The sequence below is a fragment of the Aethalodelphis obliquidens genome, unplaced genomic scaffold (genome assembly GCF_003676395.1).
Source record: "Aethalodelphis obliquidens isolate GAN/ISIS:26980383/991018 unplaced genomic scaffold, ASM367639v1 scaffold11, whole genome shotgun sequence".
Lineage (NCBI taxonomy): Eukaryota > Metazoa > Chordata > Mammalia > Artiodactyla > Delphinidae > Aethalodelphis > Aethalodelphis obliquidens.
The window spans coordinates 12,671,186-12,687,776 of record NW_020837955.1 but is presented as its reverse complement, the minus strand read 5'-3'; the positions used below and the strand labels follow the sequence as shown (position 1 = coordinate 12,687,776).

The 16,591-nt window shown below is 46.4% G+C and overlaps 2 protein-coding genes across 4 annotated transcripts in view; one reads left to right on the top strand and one right to left on the bottom strand.

The window, feature by feature from the left end:
* PDE6C (phosphodiesterase 6C) overlaps positions 1-16,591 on the bottom strand; it is a 76,638-nt gene that overhangs the window by 59,709 nt on the left and 338 nt on the right. For both annotated transcript variants that reach the window (XM_027112079.1, XM_027112078.1), the window contains exons 2-5: positions 4,989-5,137; positions 3,414-3,539; positions 2,090-2,237; positions 528-592 (exon numbers count right to left, since the gene is read on the bottom strand). The gene's annotated coding sequence lies outside the window, so the exon portion shown is untranslated. The remainder of the gene's footprint in view (positions 1-527; positions 593-2,089; positions 2,238-3,413; positions 3,540-4,988; positions 5,138-16,591) is intronic.
* On the top strand, positions 8,312-14,246 carry RBP4 (retinol binding protein 4). 2 transcript variants are annotated; one of them, XM_027112086.1, is made up of 6 exons: positions 8,312-8,441; positions 8,650-8,778; positions 8,874-9,007; positions 9,159-9,262; positions 12,237-12,449; positions 13,912-14,246. In XM_027112086.1, exons 2-6 carry the CDS (start codon positions 8,668-8,670, stop codon positions 13,935-13,937), a joined length of 588 nt encoding a protein of 195 aa, XP_026967887.1. In that variant the 5' UTR covers positions 8,312-8,441; positions 8,650-8,667; the 3' UTR covers positions 13,938-14,246. The 2 variants fall into 2 exon arrangements, with proteins under 2 accessions (XP_026967887.1, XP_026967886.1); XM_027112085.1 differs by having other exon boundaries at positions 8,313-8,441; positions 9,156-9,262.

Here is a 16,591-nt window from a genome sequence, read left to right as displayed (position 1 = left end):
AACCCATGCGGCTGCCAACTAGGTTTTCCTGCTAAGCATATTAATTTGGATTTTGTTTTCCACAGTAATAGGCAGACCTCATGCCTTTTTGCTCCAAGGTACAGTTGGTTAAATCTACTGGATAATACCTGTCTTGTCTGTTGCTAGGATATTTTACATCTCGGGGGCTTCTGGCATGGAAAAAACACTTGCCGCTACTTACTTTTGTTTAATGTTCAGGTTATCAAGCTTTTACATAGATTAAGCACATTTTCCCAAATACTTAAACACTATTATGCAACTAACAAGCCGAACTACACATTTCATGAACCAATTTCCTTGAATATTTACAGGCTGATTTCAAATTTAGTCAAAGGTCTTTTAAGCATTTCAATAAAGCTACAAACTTTATATGGAGAATTCTCTTGAATGAAAACATACGTAACAGTTACAGTGACTCCAAAAGATACTGTTTCACCCACATTTAAATCCACTTCAAAAATAGCAAGGCTATGGGTTTCATTTATTTCTCTAGACCTAATGCTTACCTCGCTAGAGTGATAATGGTCTTCTTAGACAGAAAAGAAGAAGAGATCCATTGAGGCTTCAGGTTCTAGGTCATGAGATAAGAGATTCTTGATGGGAACATGGTTTTCCCAGGGGAACAGAACCCACATTTGCATTTGTTGAACCATGTCACTTCCTATGGTTGAGTCCACTTGCTCCCTCAAAGGGTCTTGTGAAGCACACACCCTTTCTTGCACCTCCCTCTGTCACACCCAAGTCTAGTCTCAGGAGGGTCCTCCTCAGATTACTGTTTACTTCATAATATCCGAGTAGCATCTCATTATAATTAGAATAATGCACAGGTTTATCTCCTAAGAGAAAGGAGTTGAGTCAGCTGAGTCACACCTATGGGACCACCATTCATCTTCTAACACAGTTGCGGACACTCTTTCTCCCTGGTTGTTCTGTGTGACAGTGCAGTTCCCACTTCTCTCAAAAGCATGTGTGTGCTCACAATTCCCATCCTCTCCTCTTTACACACAGAGAGACAAAAACACATACCCATATCCCATACACAGATTTATACTTGAGGTATAAATCTGTGTATGGAAAAAACCAAAATGCCCATATATGTTTACATTCCTCTACTTATAAAAATGAAAATGAGGGCTTCCCTGGTGGCGCAGTGGTTGAGAGTCTGCCTGCCGATGCAGGGGACACGGGTTTGTGCCCTGGTCTGGGAAGATCCCACATGCCGCAGAGCGGCTGGGCCCGTGAGCCACGGCCACTGAGCCTGCGCATCCGGAGCCTGTTCTCCGCAACGGGAGAGGCCACAACAGTGAGAGGCCCATGTACCACAAAAAAAAAAAAAAAGAAAATGAATTCTAAAATGAAGCATATTCTTTTATAGTCAGCATTCTGTGTTTTGAAAACTTTATTTATTTATTTATTTTTTGTCTGAGTTGGGTCTTTGTTACTGTACGCGGGCTTTCTCTAGTTGCAGCGAGTGGGGGCTACTCTTCATTGCAGTGCATGGCTTCTCATTGGGGTAGCTTCTCTCCTTGCAGAGCACGGGCTCTAGGCGTGCCAGCTTCAGTAGTTGTGGTGCACAGGCTCAGTAGTTGTGGTGCATGGGGTTAGCTGCTCCGCAGCACGTGGGATCTTCCCGGACCAGGGATCGAAACCATGTCCTCTGCATTGGCAGGCGGATTCTAACCACTGAACCACCAGGGAAGTCCACTAACTACTTTTAGATTCATTCATTTGTTTGTTCTTCCAATACGTGTCTACTGATGGTCCACTATAAGCAAGACATCATACTAGCTCCTGCGGTAGAGACTCCATGTTCCCCTTTTTTCTGATTTCCCTCTCCTCCGAGTTGTACGGGAAGATTATTCTTCTCTGCCCTCCTCCCCCAGTAGGGCCATGTGACTAATTTTGACCTACGGGTTGTAAGCATAAACGTCTCTTCCAAGTAGGAACAATCAATTCCCAGAGTGAGACCCTGGAGCTCCCCCTTCTCCCTGCTGCCACGCCAGTGCCAGATGTAGGGGCCTCATGAGTCCCTGAGTGAGGATGTCATGGAACAAAGCCCCCTGCTGACCTGAGATGGACATGTAGCATGAGTGAGAAATAAATCCTTCTTGTGTTCAGCCTTTGAGATGTGAGGGTTGTTTGTTACTGCAGCATAACCAAGTCAATCCTGACTGAACACAGGGGACGAGTAAGCCTTGGCTGCAGCTGTACAAGCACTAGTGGTGTAGCAAAGGAGATACTATTAGGACACAGAAAGTCATGAAGCACAGAACAGAATAGGATAAAAGCCAGAAGTGAGGTACATACATATAGCTATGAGACTTTACGTGATGTGGATATGGGATCATATCTAGACTGGGTAGAGGTGGAGTAGAAATCGAGTGTGAGCCAGGTAGTGGTAACAGCAGAAGCAATAGCATGGAATGCAGAGTAACAGGGGGACTAGTGAGAGATGAATCTAGAAAAGTAGGTTGGGCCCAGATTAGGGCCTCAAAGGCTAGCTGAGGATTCTGAACCCCGGAAACTCTTAGGGGTAAGAAATGACATTAGGGTTCTTCTCTACAAACTTAATCTGGTCATGCTTAAAAAGGTGACTTGGAAGAAAGAAATACTGGACATTAGGATACAAATTAAGAAGCTATATTGCATTTGGTTCTTTATCAAATACCCTAAAAATGTGTGCAGGCTTTGACTCTGCAACTCTTCTTTGACCCTACAACTCTTCTTTCTTCTGAATTACAAAAGTAATTAAGGCTGTATATGATTAATGTAGTTACAGGGGCATTCATCAAAAGCACAATTATAAATGGAAAAGATTAGAAATAGCCTAGGAGGTTGAGTAAATAAATGGCATTATAGTCATACAATAGGAAACCATACATTAATTAATAATCCTATTGTAAAGGTCTGTTTATTGATATGAACAGATATTTATTATGTGCAATAAATTGCAAGATACTATTGCAGTATGATTCCACATACACACATACATATATGGAGGTGTGTATACCAAAATGTTAACAGTGATTATTCCAAAGTGGTGGAATTCAATATAATATTTTTTTTTCTTCTCTTTTGCTTACCTGATTTTTCTAAAGTATCTACAATGAACATATATAATTTATATAGTAAAGAAATTCATTCATTATAAACAAAGTTTTTAAGGCTATTCTCACAGGCTATGGGTGAGGGTGCTTGGGAATGAAAAAGGAAGGGACAAATGCGAGACATAATTTCAGGCAACAATCAACAGGACAAGGGAATTGATTAGTTAGGAAAGGCAAGCAAGAAAGAGGGATCACTTCTGACTACTCTGCGTATTGGATGACATTTGATAAAGACAAATATTTTTTTAAGGGAAGTACTGGAACCCAGCCTTTTAGTGCACTCACAAATATCCTTCTCCTCCTCCCCTGTCCTTGACTGAATCCCATCATCCCTGCTGCTCTTTTTCTGGGGTAGTCCTTGCAGAGTCTCTGTCCTGTGTTGACAAGACTTTTGTGTCTCTGTCCTAAGCACTGAAAAAACAAAAATAAGAAAATGTAATATTTTTAAAATGACCAAAGAGACACTTAGAATAAATCTTTAACACTACAAAATAATTGTTGACTTTGTTAAACTTCACCATTTATATCAGCATTTCCAGTTCGTTTAAAGAATACGTTTTTAAAGAATAGAACAGTAACTAGTGGGAAGAACGAGGAAAAAGACCAATATCTTAGATGTTACAGACATTGCCAATCATTTATTTAGACAAAGCATCTCAGAAACAATAACTAAATTGATGTGAAAACTCCATTCCATTTACACAGAATATTTTTAGAAAGATAAGCCACAAGTAATGATAATTAAAAAGTGATCATAAGAATAGCTAACTTTAACACAGACAGAGAATGAACTTGAGGATACGGGGAGGGGGAAGGGTAAGCTGGGACGAAGTGAGAGAGTGACATGGACATATATACACTACCAAACGTAAAATAGCTAGCTAGTGGGAAGCAGCCGCATAGCACAGGGAGATCAGCTCGGTGCTTTGTGTCCACCTAGAGGGGTGGGATAGGGACGGTGGGAGGGAGACACAAGAGGGAGGAGATATGGGGATGTATGTATATGTATAGCTGATTCACTTTGTTATATAGCAGAAACTAACACACCATTGTAAAGCAATTATACTCCAATAAAGACGTTAAACAAAAAAGAATAGCTAACTTTATAATATATAATCTGTGCCAGGCACCCTTCTAAGACCCTTATATATATATCATCTCATTTCATCCTAACAATAACCTTATGAGGTGTGTATATTATTATCTGTATTTTACAGGAGACAAATCGAAGCACAGAGAAATTAAATAACTTGCTCAAGGTCACACAGCTAGTGATAGTGACCTACCCCAAACTACGAGCTTAAATAGGAATAAATTTTAAAATACACCCATGAGGTGTACAAGATACCATAATAGCTGCTATAGGGGATCATACAAGACTTTTCCTTTAAGGAATTTAAAATCTAGACCTATATAATAAAATGTTAAACACCAATACAAGACTTAAATTAAAATTCCAGGAACTCATTTTAAAAGCCTACAGATATATCAAAGAATGGTTTAACTTCCTTAATCTTTCTGTTTAACAAATTTACATTTTCCAATAGTATACTATACTCATGAACACATGTAATATTTAATTGCTAAAATTTTCCACTGCAGTTAACTATTTCTGCAGGAAGTAATGCTTATTTAACAGCCCCCCCCAAAAAATGCACATGAGGTTGAAGCACTAACATAAAACTCACAACAATAGACTGGACTAACCTTGTGTATTTTGGATCATTATATTGGACCCCGCTCTTCAGCTCCACTTTAGCCAAATTCTCTGCTCCTACCATTATTCATCACCAAAAGGCATCCTCTAACGGCAGGGATTTCAGGCACATCATGACAGTCAACCACAAAGGGCCCTCTCACCTTGCACATTTGCTCTCATGACAGCTTCTGCCTGCACCAAATTGATGGACATGACCAGGTATCTCTGAGATAATTCATTTGGTGGAATCCATGTTATTTTCAGCGAAATTGATGAAACTGACTGATGGCTTTGTAATCACTGAAAAAATCTTTATGAAAAAAATTAGTTTGACTTTTTGTACTTGAAAACATTGGCTAAATAACTAATCTTTCCATTTTCCCACCAATTATTTTGACATCTTTTAAATGCAGTCAGAAGACAAATGCTACCCAATTTTCTTGTTATTAATTTTTCTTGGCCTCTCTGTCAGGATGTGGATGTAAATATCAGTTTGTACAAAATGGAGCTAGTTGGACATGCTTAATTTTTATGAGGCTAAGGACATAAATTTCTTGCATTAGTTCTTTTTTTCAATTAGGGTAAAACACTTTTCAATATTTCCTAGGAATTAGTGACTTGCTTGCTGCTGTATTAGTTAAGGTAATGCTAGCTTCTGTTACAGGTAACCCCTAAATCCCAGCAACTTAATCGAATGGAAGTTTATTTCTCATTCACATAAAGATAATCACTGGTGGGGTCCCAGGCTGATGGAGGCTTCACCAGCCAGCAGATGAGGAAAGACAGACAGCAAGGACAATTAGACGGGCAGCTTTTATAAGCCCCGTCTGGGAATGACACACAGCACTTTTGTCCACATTCCACTGACCAGAACATAGGCATGTGATCTTACAGAGCTGCAGGAAGCGAGGAGGTGCCCTCTGGCAGGGTGGCTTCTTTCCAACAACTCTACACCATGGAAGGGAAGTGAAAACTTTTTTGGTGAAAGGACAGCTAGCCATCTCTGCTACAGTTGTTAAATCCTGGGAAATTATATTTTAGAAAGAGTGACCTCTGACCAGGTCTTTTTAGAGAAGGATTTTATAAAGCTTACCTAAAGTGACTGATTTCGGTAAAACAAATTAAATCAATATCTATTGAGCAAGCACCTACTATGTGTAAGTCTCTTGAGAAATCCTGTGGAAAAGTTGGGGGGGGGTGGATACCAAGATGAAGGAAACATGGTCTGTCTCTCCACAAAGTATGACAAGGCAATGAACTTTTGTGTATATTATATACAGTCCATAAGATGTAATTTAGACCATAATTTTACTTCTAGAAGAAAAAAAGAAAAACGTTTGCAAAGAGAATATTTGTTTTATTTTCTGATTAAATATTTTCACTGTTGGAAAATTTGGAAATTACCAAAAAGGTACAAATCAGTAATAAACCTTTAAATGTCCCTAATCCTATCACACAGGTAATCACTGTGAACACTTTTCCTGTTGATATTATACCCACATCTGCATATTTAAAAAATTATTTTATGAAGGTAAATTTCAAAGCACCGAATTTAAAAACACCAGTTGACCTGTACTCACGTGTTTATAAACATGAAGAAATTCGAGTGAGCATGCCAACAAACTGTTTTCCTTTGCTGGTGTCTGGGACACCAAGGTTCATGATTTATCATTAAAAGAGAGGGGGGTGGGGGAGGAAGAACAGTTACATCAACTTTTAAGCATCTAACAAATAAATAAAAACGTATTGCTGCAAAAACAAGCTCCATAAAAATGCATTGAAATCCCCTATATTCATTTAACATATGGCACGAGCAAGGACCCCAAGAATACGCTCTGGAAGAAACAGTTGACAAGGGCTGGGAGAATGAGGAGAACTTTTCTGGCACTCATAACGGTCCAAAGGCAATTGGGCTCAGCCAGGAGCTCTCCATCACTGGAGGTGCTGGAGGACAGGCTGATAGATCTCTACTTTGGAATGTCAAAGAGGGGATCCACGCATTGGACACGAGATAGAGAGGTACCCTAAAGTCCTTTCCCACCTAGGGAGCATAGGTACTACCACATGTATGGCCACACGCGGGGTCCCTGCAGGAGCAGCTCTGGAGCAGACCTTATTTGAGCTGTTTGGGATTATACATCTTGTGATAAAATTAACCTCACCAGAAGACCTCCTAGTTAGCTGGTAGGCCTGAAACAGGGCTTTCTTAGCAGGAAGAAGGAGGCAGTAAGGAGTTAATTGCATCATCGTTGGCACTCCCGAGACAGCCCGAGAGTCACAGGAAAGTGGCAGGAGCCACAGGTGTTTTTTTTCAGGAGGCTCAGAAGTAACCCCAATGCCCTGTGAAGACCATCAAGTCTTTATGTCTCTGTTTGGCAGCCACCCTCCTCTACCTCCACCCGCTCTTATTTCAGGTCTGGCGGTAGCAAAATGGACCACATTCATCTCGGTCCTTTCCAGTTTGGGCCATGGAGACACAGCTGATAGTGTACAGCAGGCATCTTTACAAAAAAAAATAGCTCTTTGCCATATCTCTAATTCTCATTCAGTCCAAAGCTGCATCTTCTGACTGCTTTGATCAGAGTAGAGGAACTCTTAACTCTGAATAGAAAGAGAAAAACACGGTCAGTGAATTGTGCCACGACTGCACAAAATCACATAGCTAGTCACAGCACTTCGACTTAATTGTCCATTGACGTTATAGAGTTTGTTCACCTCCCCCTCTTCTCCTCTCCTCAGTCAATTCACCTTAGCTGTTTTGAAAACAAAACAAAATTCCATTCTGGCTTTGAAATAAAATTGCAGCATAAACAATTGGTAGGTGTGTTTCCAAGTGGCTTGAGTGAAGTGTCACAGAGTAAGTAGGCGACCACCGAGGTTGCTAAAATATTTCCTGTCCTGACCAGGGTTGCGTTTCTGGAGAATATTTAACAGGGAGGGTTTTAATGCTTCTAAAGATGTTGAAACTAAAGAACAAATATTGATCCAGAGAGCACCACAACTCCCCTGAAAGAGAGTAAAAGACATCCTTTATAAAATGAAAAACTACTTGGCGGAAACAGTCCCAGACCGCTGCACAAGTAGCCCTCAGAGGGCCGAGGGGCCAGTTGCGCACGGCCCGGCCCGGCCCAGGCACTAACGCACCGGGCAGCACCGCAGATGCCCCTCGCTCTGGGAGGCCACGGTCTTCCCGCCAGACCGACCTGAGCCTCCGGCCAGAGAAATTGGGCCCCGAGGCCACCCCAGGCCGCAGCTGGCACCCGTGTTGGGTAACTAGGCCAGGGCTGGTTCCCGCGGCTCGCCGCCGCCGGAGAGTTGGGCTCCGCCGAGGCCACCCCACGCGGCAGCTCCACAAGCCCCGGGCGGCGCTGGAGGTGAGGCTCTCGCCCAAAGGCACCCTCCCCGCGCCCAGGCGGCGGTGAGTCAGGGCGCGTTATGCAAGTCCTGGCCCGCCGGCCCCGGCGCCTCCCCCTCGGTCTTTCATCCCGCGCAGTTACGAAAGCGCGACCCCCTCCCCCCGGAGCTTTATATAATGCGGCCGGGCGGCCCCAGCTCGCCTCCCTAGCTCCACGCGCGCCCGGACCCGCGACCAGGCTTGAGCGCAGCTCCCGACCGTGAGCGGCGGCCCGGCGGGACCGGGGGGGCAGGCGCGGGAGGGACGGGGGGCCGGGATGAACGGGATGGGGGTACGGGGGCAGGAGGGATGGGGGACCGGGGGCCGGCGGGATGAGGGCTCGGCGCGGGCGGGATGGGGTCTAGGGACTGGCAGTGGCGCGTCGGCTGGTCCGGCCGCCAGGCGCTCACGGCGCGCGGTTCCCTCAGGGCGGACTCCTGAGCAAGATGGAGTGGGTGTGGGCGCTGGTGCTACTGGCGGCGCTGGGCAGCGTCCGGGCGGAGCGCGACTGCCGGGTGAGCAGCTTCCGAGTCAAAGAGAACTTCGACAAGGATCGCGTAGGTATCTGCGTCCCGGATGCGCCCCGTTCCCCTTTACCGGCGGCCGGCCATGCGCTCCCGGACACCAAACGCTGCTCTACTCCCTTCCCCAGTTCTCCGGCACCTGGTATGCCATGGCCAAGAAGGACCCCAAGGGCCTCTTTCTGCAGGACAACATCGTCGCCCAGTTCATGAACGAGAATGGCCACATGACAGCCACGGCCAAGGGCCGAGTCCGTCTCTTTAAGTCAGTGACCTATGGGGGGCTGCGCTCTGCGCTGCAGGGTCCCCCGGGCTGAGCACCAAACCCTGTTTGGGGAGGGACGGGAGCACCCGGGGTGGGATGCAGGGAGCCCTTCGCCCAGCCTGGCTCATGATCCCCTTGGCTTCTGCAGTAGCTGGGACCTGTGCGCAGACATGCTGGGCACCTTCACAGACACCGAGGACCCTGCCAAGTTCAAGATGAAGTACTGGGGCGTAGCGTCCTTTCTCCAGAAAGGAAGTAAGTAGTCGGCTTAGTGGGACTGTCTTGGAGGATGGGAGACATACCTAACCAAAAGGCTGGGTTTCTCCTCTAGTGGCACCCTTGGGAAGAACGGTCTGTAAGCAACCAGAACTCTCAGCAGGGCTTCAAGCTAGAGGGGTGAAACTGCAAGCAGCCAGGCCCCTTCACTGCGCCCACCCCATCCCCCAGCTCAAAAACCTGGCCCAAGCTCAAAAGGCTCTTGGGCCTGTCACGTGACCTCCTCCTGCCATTTACCCATAAGGCCAGTGTGCCAGGGGGTGTGGCCTTCTCCATGCTTAGACCACCCACCTCCTCAAGACCCAACTCACATCACCACCCAACCTGGTTTTGCATTTCCTCCATTTCTTTAGGCTGAATCCCTGAAACAGCTTGACTACTAGGGGCCCAGCAGAGGCTCAGAGACTCTCATCCAAGGACGCAGGGAGCATTTATGCACAGGGTTGACTCACTCCAAGGTGCCCTACCTGCCGCTGCTGAGATTCTGAGCCAGGCACAGTGCTCTGGGTGACAGTGACCTCTTCCCTTTCTCCCAAGCCCTGAAACTCACATGGGGAGCAGGGTGTTAAGAACTCTCAGAAGAGCATCCTAAAATTCAGCCTGACGTAGATGTTCGAGAGCATACATGTACATGCTCTTTCCACTTTTTCCTCATTTCTCCTAAGTTTCAAATCTGCAGTCTACTTGGTACCTAGAGAGTAATGCAGGCCACAGGGGACATATCATGGAACCACAGAGATGGAGAGTTAACCCTGTGAAGGGGGTTCAACATGCAGATGAATAAACTGAGGTCAAGAGAAGGTAGGGCTTTGTCTAAGGTCATGCAACAAGTTTGTGAGGGCCAGTGTCAGAAGCCAGGGGTTCCAGCTCCCAGGTCAGGATTAGGTGGCCCTGAACAGCAGGGACTCCTAATACAAACCAGTTTTTACAGTTTTACAGACTACTGTTGGAACTCTCCTGGGAGATAGGCCCCAGAGGGCTGTTCAGGGGGACTCTTAGCTTGGTGAGCCAGGGCAGAAGTGTCCTTTCATGCAGCCCATCTACACGGGGCACGCACACCTTGACTTCCTCTACAGTTGTGTTAGATGAGTTTTTACTTTTTTTTTTTATCGAATTGCATCTTCAGTATTGATTTACACTGTACATATGGAGTTGCTATTCAACGAGGGGAAAAAAGCTTTTATCCTTAGAGGTAATAAAGATTTTTTCAAATAACGCAGCGAAACTTCCAGAAGTGATCCATTTAGAGTAAAAGATAAACTCTTCTGATAATGGATTACAAAACTCAGTACCACGGGGCACAAGGTTACTAATTTTTAGAATCTGCATCTTATCAAACAGACGAGCATGGCCACCGCCGAGCAGTCGTATGGCTTCCCCTGACCCCCACATCCCGGTGTCTGACACATTCCCCATGGGAAAGCCTGGGAGGTTCAGGGGTGGCTCAGTCTTCCTCCTGGCGGGCCTGCAGTGGGCTGAAGAGGGGCCTCACCACCCACCGCTGTGCAGCTCTCCTACAGGGCATGGGTTTGGGCTGAGCCCCTTCTAGGCAGGGACTCCCAGGGTTCTCAGAGCCAAGAGGCACACCCAGAGGTGACTTAGGCAAGGATTAGCGATCTCCCTTACACCCTTAGTGCTGGGGGATCCAGGTTCCCCTGCGTTCCTGCAGCACAGAACATGACATAGAGCAGAGATCATCACTTGCCTCATGACCTGGGTGTGAAATGGAGACACGGAGGCTTTGCATTTCTAGTTTCTTATCCCCTGTTGCCCCCAGTTTATTTATCGCCTGGAGACAGCGTGGTGTAGAGGTTAGGTATGGGGGCTCCAGAGTCAGACTGAAACTCAGTTCTGTCCTTCTCTTTGTGATACTGGGTGAATTACTTAATTTCTCTGTGCCTCAGTTTCCTTATCTGGAAAATGGGGATGATAGTGTGCACTTTCAGGTCGTTGTGAAAAATAATTGAGAAAGCACAGAAAGTGTCCATACAGTGACTGATACTTAACGAAGTGCTCAGAAAGTCTTGGTCATGGTTATACATCAACAAGAATGTTAAGCAGAGATGTGACACATTTTACCAAATGTGAGGTGTTTGGATATCCACATTGTTGTTTCTCCATGACAAACCTCTCACATACATTCTTACTAACGTGGTTTCCCCATCCTGTCTTTATTGATGTTAGTACCACCTTTGTTTACACTTATGCTTCATGGCTTACATCCCAGTCTTAGGAAGAAATATAGTCTAAATTCTTCAAGGGCTCAGCTCTGCCTCTGTCAGGAGAGCTCTGAAGAGTATGAGCTCTAAGAAAGAATATCTGATGTCAGAGGGTAGGCATCTTGTGCCCTCAAGGCAGAACCTACCCTCTTTTGCCAGCTTGGAGAAGTGAGTCGGGTTACTAAGCCAGAATTAGGGTGGAGCCAGAAAAGCCATGAACCAGATCATCCAGTGGACTGAGAGGCAGGAGAGCAGTGTGGATAGTGAGAGGGCCGGGAACTAGCTGATACGGATCAGTGCCAAGGATTCATCCTGCTGTTGGGGGTGACATACGTTGGTGGCCGTCAATATCAGCCACAAAGGCACAAGATATTGTCAGAGGGTAGATGGAGGAGACATCAGTAGAAAGGTCTAGGCTGTGGTTTTGATGGGTCCACATTCTTGATTGTTCTTTGGAAAGATACGATCACATTTATCATCAGGGAGAGAAAGAATTATTAAAGTGAATGAGGTTCCCCCCACCACCGACTCCAGTATTTTTTCCTGTAAAGGACAAGATCCTTTCTCATGGTCCCAATTTTCTAAGAGCTGTCAGAATTCTCTGTAGTCTCCTGCTTCCTAACTCCTGAATCCAGTTTTGGGAAGTGGCTGGCTTCCGGGGCCAGGCAGTAAGTTTCCTTGACATCTGAGTGGCGGAGGGAGATGTAGTGGCCCCATGGCTTTCTGCCTTGCAGACGATGACCACTGGATCATTGACACGGACTATGACACCTATGCTGTGCAGTACTCCTGCCGCCTCCTGAACCTCGATGGTACCTGCGCTGACAGCTACTCCTTCGTGTTCGCCCGTGACCTGAACGGCTTTTCCCCGGAGGTGCAGAGAATCGTGAGGCAGAGGCAGGAGGAGCTGTGCCTGGCCAGGCAGTACCGGCTGATCGCTCACAATGGTGAGTGCTGTGTGGGAACAGGGCACCGGCTGCTCGCCCTTAAGGGTCCCCGGGTCTGCATGCCCTGAGATGCATTTCATCTGCATGCGAGAGAAGACAGGGCGTCCTGGGAGCCCCCTCTGAGCCCGTCTTCATCCCTCCTGACCAGATCTTTCACTGGCCTTATCATGGGGCCGATGCAGAAGGAGTGGGCAAAAGCCTTTTTCCAAAACCTTGGCACTTTTAATTAAGTAAAACTGCAGGGGACAGACGCTTCCTTTTTATCTGCCGCCTTAGGCTCAGTCTGTGGTCACATGATTTTGCTCCTGGCTGCACTACCCAAAAAACCATTTTGACTAGATTAATATTGTCTGGGGAATTGAGTGGCCCCAGTGAAGAGCTGGGCATTGAATGTGGCATTTGGTGTAAAAACAACTTAAAGAGAGACATCACCATAGCAAGTTCAAAAGAGAGTGATTTCAACAAATGCTCTTTTTCTGATATGGAACTAAATATCCAGTAAGTTGACTAGCTGGTTTTCCTCACTTACGTTTTTTGAGATCCCCTGGAATACCCATTGAATCTTTTTATGGATATTACTCTTGTGTGATCTTGATTTAAAAGCCAGTAATATTCTGGAAGAAAGTGCACATTTTATTTTGAATAGACACTCACTCCCATGGGAAACTGGGTTTCAAAATCCAAACAGGGTAATGCTAAATTGTGGGGGAAGAAAGGGAACAAAACTGAACTTCTCTGTTGGTCATCTAACTAGCTAACCCACACTACACCAAACAGATATGAATGCAGACCAAACAAGTAAATAAATAAGATTTTGATGTTTCACCCAGGGGCAGCCTAAGTGTAGGGCAGGATCTCACCCCAGCCAGGCTCCACACCAAGCCCTTTGCCTGCCTTATCTCACTTAATCCTGGAGACACCTCATGAAGTAGGTATTCTCATTATCCACGTTCTACAAGATGAGAAAACAGAGGCTGAGAAAGATTACGAAGGTTGCCCGAGATCTTCAATAGATAGCTGACTTGGATGCAAACCAAAGTGGTTTTGCGACTCTGAAGCCCCTTGTGGCACCGCCTGGTGACATATGACACAGGACATGGTGAACACTCTATAAAACTGCTAACAGAGTAGCTGAGGTCAGGCTGACTTGGCCCTCACTTCCTGAAACAGGAGGACATACCCACATCCCTGTGAAATGCAGTGAGGCAAATTTAAGACAGGTAAAAAACAGCACTTTGATACAGGAGATCCTATGCTCTGGGGCCCACCCCATCACCCCCAGAGAAATTCAGAGGGTTTCAGAAAGCCTTGAAGATGTTTATGAATTAGAGCCATATCTAGCTATAACCTTACAAGAAGCATTTGAACAAAGCCGAGCCCTAAGGTCACCGAATACTCACTCTCTGCATTTAACACCAGCTCCATATTTCTGTCATTAATATCTTTGTTTTCTACATTTCAGGTTACTGTGATGGCGAATCAGAATGAAATATTTTGTAGCAACACGGAGGGTGTCGTTTCATTAGGAAACTTCCTATTAACTCACTCAGCCTTCAACTCTTAGAGTTTAGTTTGCACCGCTCTCCTCCCCTCCCCTCCCCTCCCTTCCCCTCCCCTCCCCTCCCCTCCCCCACGTAAACATAAAACATTCAGTACAGGTAAAAATATGTGTGGGGATAAGTGAATCTCTTTGCACTCAAATGTCTGTGTTCCCTGGAGTTTTCTAAGGAATCATTTGAGGATTAGGATTCCAGACTTTGATTTATTAAAATATGTATAGTCACCTATTTCCTGTGATTTGGGTTTTTATTTGTGTTCGCATCTGTGTTGAAGTGAGTTCTGCAGGTGGCTGGGTAGGATGCACTTTTTATATACCGGGAGGGGTTCTTCTCTCCCGGCTCTTTATGACCTTTGGCCTGTTCTAGTGCCTAACCTCCATTATTAATGAATGTGGCTTCTCTTAACTGCCTGAAAAAAGGGATTTCCCCATTAACCCAGGAAGGCCTTAACTACTGAGGCCAAAAGAGGTGAGTGTAGGTTAGGCCAGGCCAGTGACCCCAGCCTCAGGCAGCCCCAGGCCCTGGAGGCGGGCAGGGGGGGTGGGCTTACCCCGAGCTGGTCTGAGACGCCCAAGAGGCATGGGTTGGGGTGAGCTCTAAGAAACGCCCCCCCAGCCCTTCATTGTCTCTGGCACCTAATTCACTTCTTATTTCAGCTGTGGGCAAAAGGCTGCAGGAGAAGAGGCCATGGGCTTCCCGGGGGGAATCAGGAGACGGATCATGGCGCCCCTACCTACAGTGTGCGGGAAAGGGGAAGTAGCTGGGTCTGGGGCAGGACACCAGTGTCCCACACCATTAGCAGCACTTGTGAACACTAACGTATAGCTGCATACAAAGCCACGTGCCTCAGTTTCCCAGGAGCTCCTAGGAGCCTCAGTTTATCATCTTAAAAAGGCATCAAGGCTTTGGTACCAGTGTCTTGGTTTTACTTCAAAATTCTGCTCAGATATAATTAGCTGTATGATTTGGGGCTGGTTGTGTAGTTTCTCTGAGCCTCACTCTCCTCTTGTGCAATATGGGGAAACAGTGTCTGCCTGATGGGCTGCAGTGAGGGTTCAGTTAGAGCACTTAGGATGCCAGGCTGACATTTCTGAGATGTGTCGGAAGCAGGGAAGGGCAGCTCTCTCCCGTGTGTGAGGAGAGCTCTGCGTGGGTGCTGGCATATCAGGGGGCCACGGAGGCTCCTGGGGGCCCCAAATCAATGTGCTTTGTTCTCCCACCAGAAAGGGGGAAGGCAGGGGACCGTGCACTGGAAAGCTCTGCCTGTCATTCACATGGAACAGGGGCCATCAGAGCCTGGTCCTTCAGGTGTCACCCCAGAGACCCAGAAGACAGCCACACATCACTTCAAAAATCAGCTTTAATTTACCAAATTTATTAACTAAAGATGAACAAAAGATCCCTGTCCTCTAGTCCTCAAGCTTGTAATAAACCTTACTTAAAAAGCAAGCTGCTCAAGAAACTCCACCAGCAAAGACAACTACTGGCTCTGATGTACTTGGTGACAAAGATTGGTTGAGCACGTCCTATGTGCCAGGCCCTGAGCTACTGTTCCAGCCACTGGCCCAACCTCCAAGTGCTGGCGTAGCCCTGGGTTCTCGCTGGCTCCGGTTTCTTCTCTCTCTCTCTTCCCAGGGACATTTCATAAAGCCATAAATCTGCAAACACTATCTGGTGACTCCCAACGTTGCATATTCAGGCCCACACCCCACATCCCTGCACCCCACTGCCTGCTCTCCATTTGGATCTCACTGGGGTTTCACGTGTAAATGCCCCAAATGAAACTCTGGGTCTTTCTATTTCCCATTCTTCTAGTCTTCCCCATTTTTGTTGCCTGCTCTCCATCCAATCACTGTCAGGAGTCACCCCTGAATCCTCTCTTTCCCTCCTAATCTGCATCCTGTCCATCAATACATCATGTTTGCTCTGCCTTCCCAAAGTATGTCCCAAGATCATTTCTCACAATCCCCCACGATGCCACCCACCTCCAACTTCCCCATCTTCTTTCTCTGCTTCAACAGCCACCTAACTGGTCTCCATCTTTATTCCTGCTCCACAAAGTTCATTCCCTGCACAGCAACCAGTAGAGCAGGTCACTTCAGCATCCACTTGCAAACCTCCAGTGGCTGCCCACTGAACACAGAATAAACTCTCTATGGCAGCCTCCCAGACCCTGTGTAATCCAGCCCTGTAACCTCTCTGGTCTCAACTGATGGTCTCCAGCACAGCACCCCTCTGTCTTGGCATCAAGGACATTGCCCGGCATACAGGAGCCAATAGTTTGCTTTGTTTACACCTCTTCTTTCTGTCCCACAAGTACACAAGGCTCTTTGCACCAGCACCAGCGTCTGCTCCACCTGCAAAGCCCCACTCCCTTGGATTCACATGGCTGGTTCCTTCTTGTGGTTTACCTTTTGCCTCAAATATACCCCTTAGAACGGTCTTCGCAGACCCCTCAACACCCCATCTAAGTTGCCATCACTGTCCCATTTTCTTCACGACGCTAATTCACTCCATAACACTATATTGTCTATTGACTTATGTTTGGTTTTTCGCTGCCCCCACCTAGAAGATAAGTAAGCT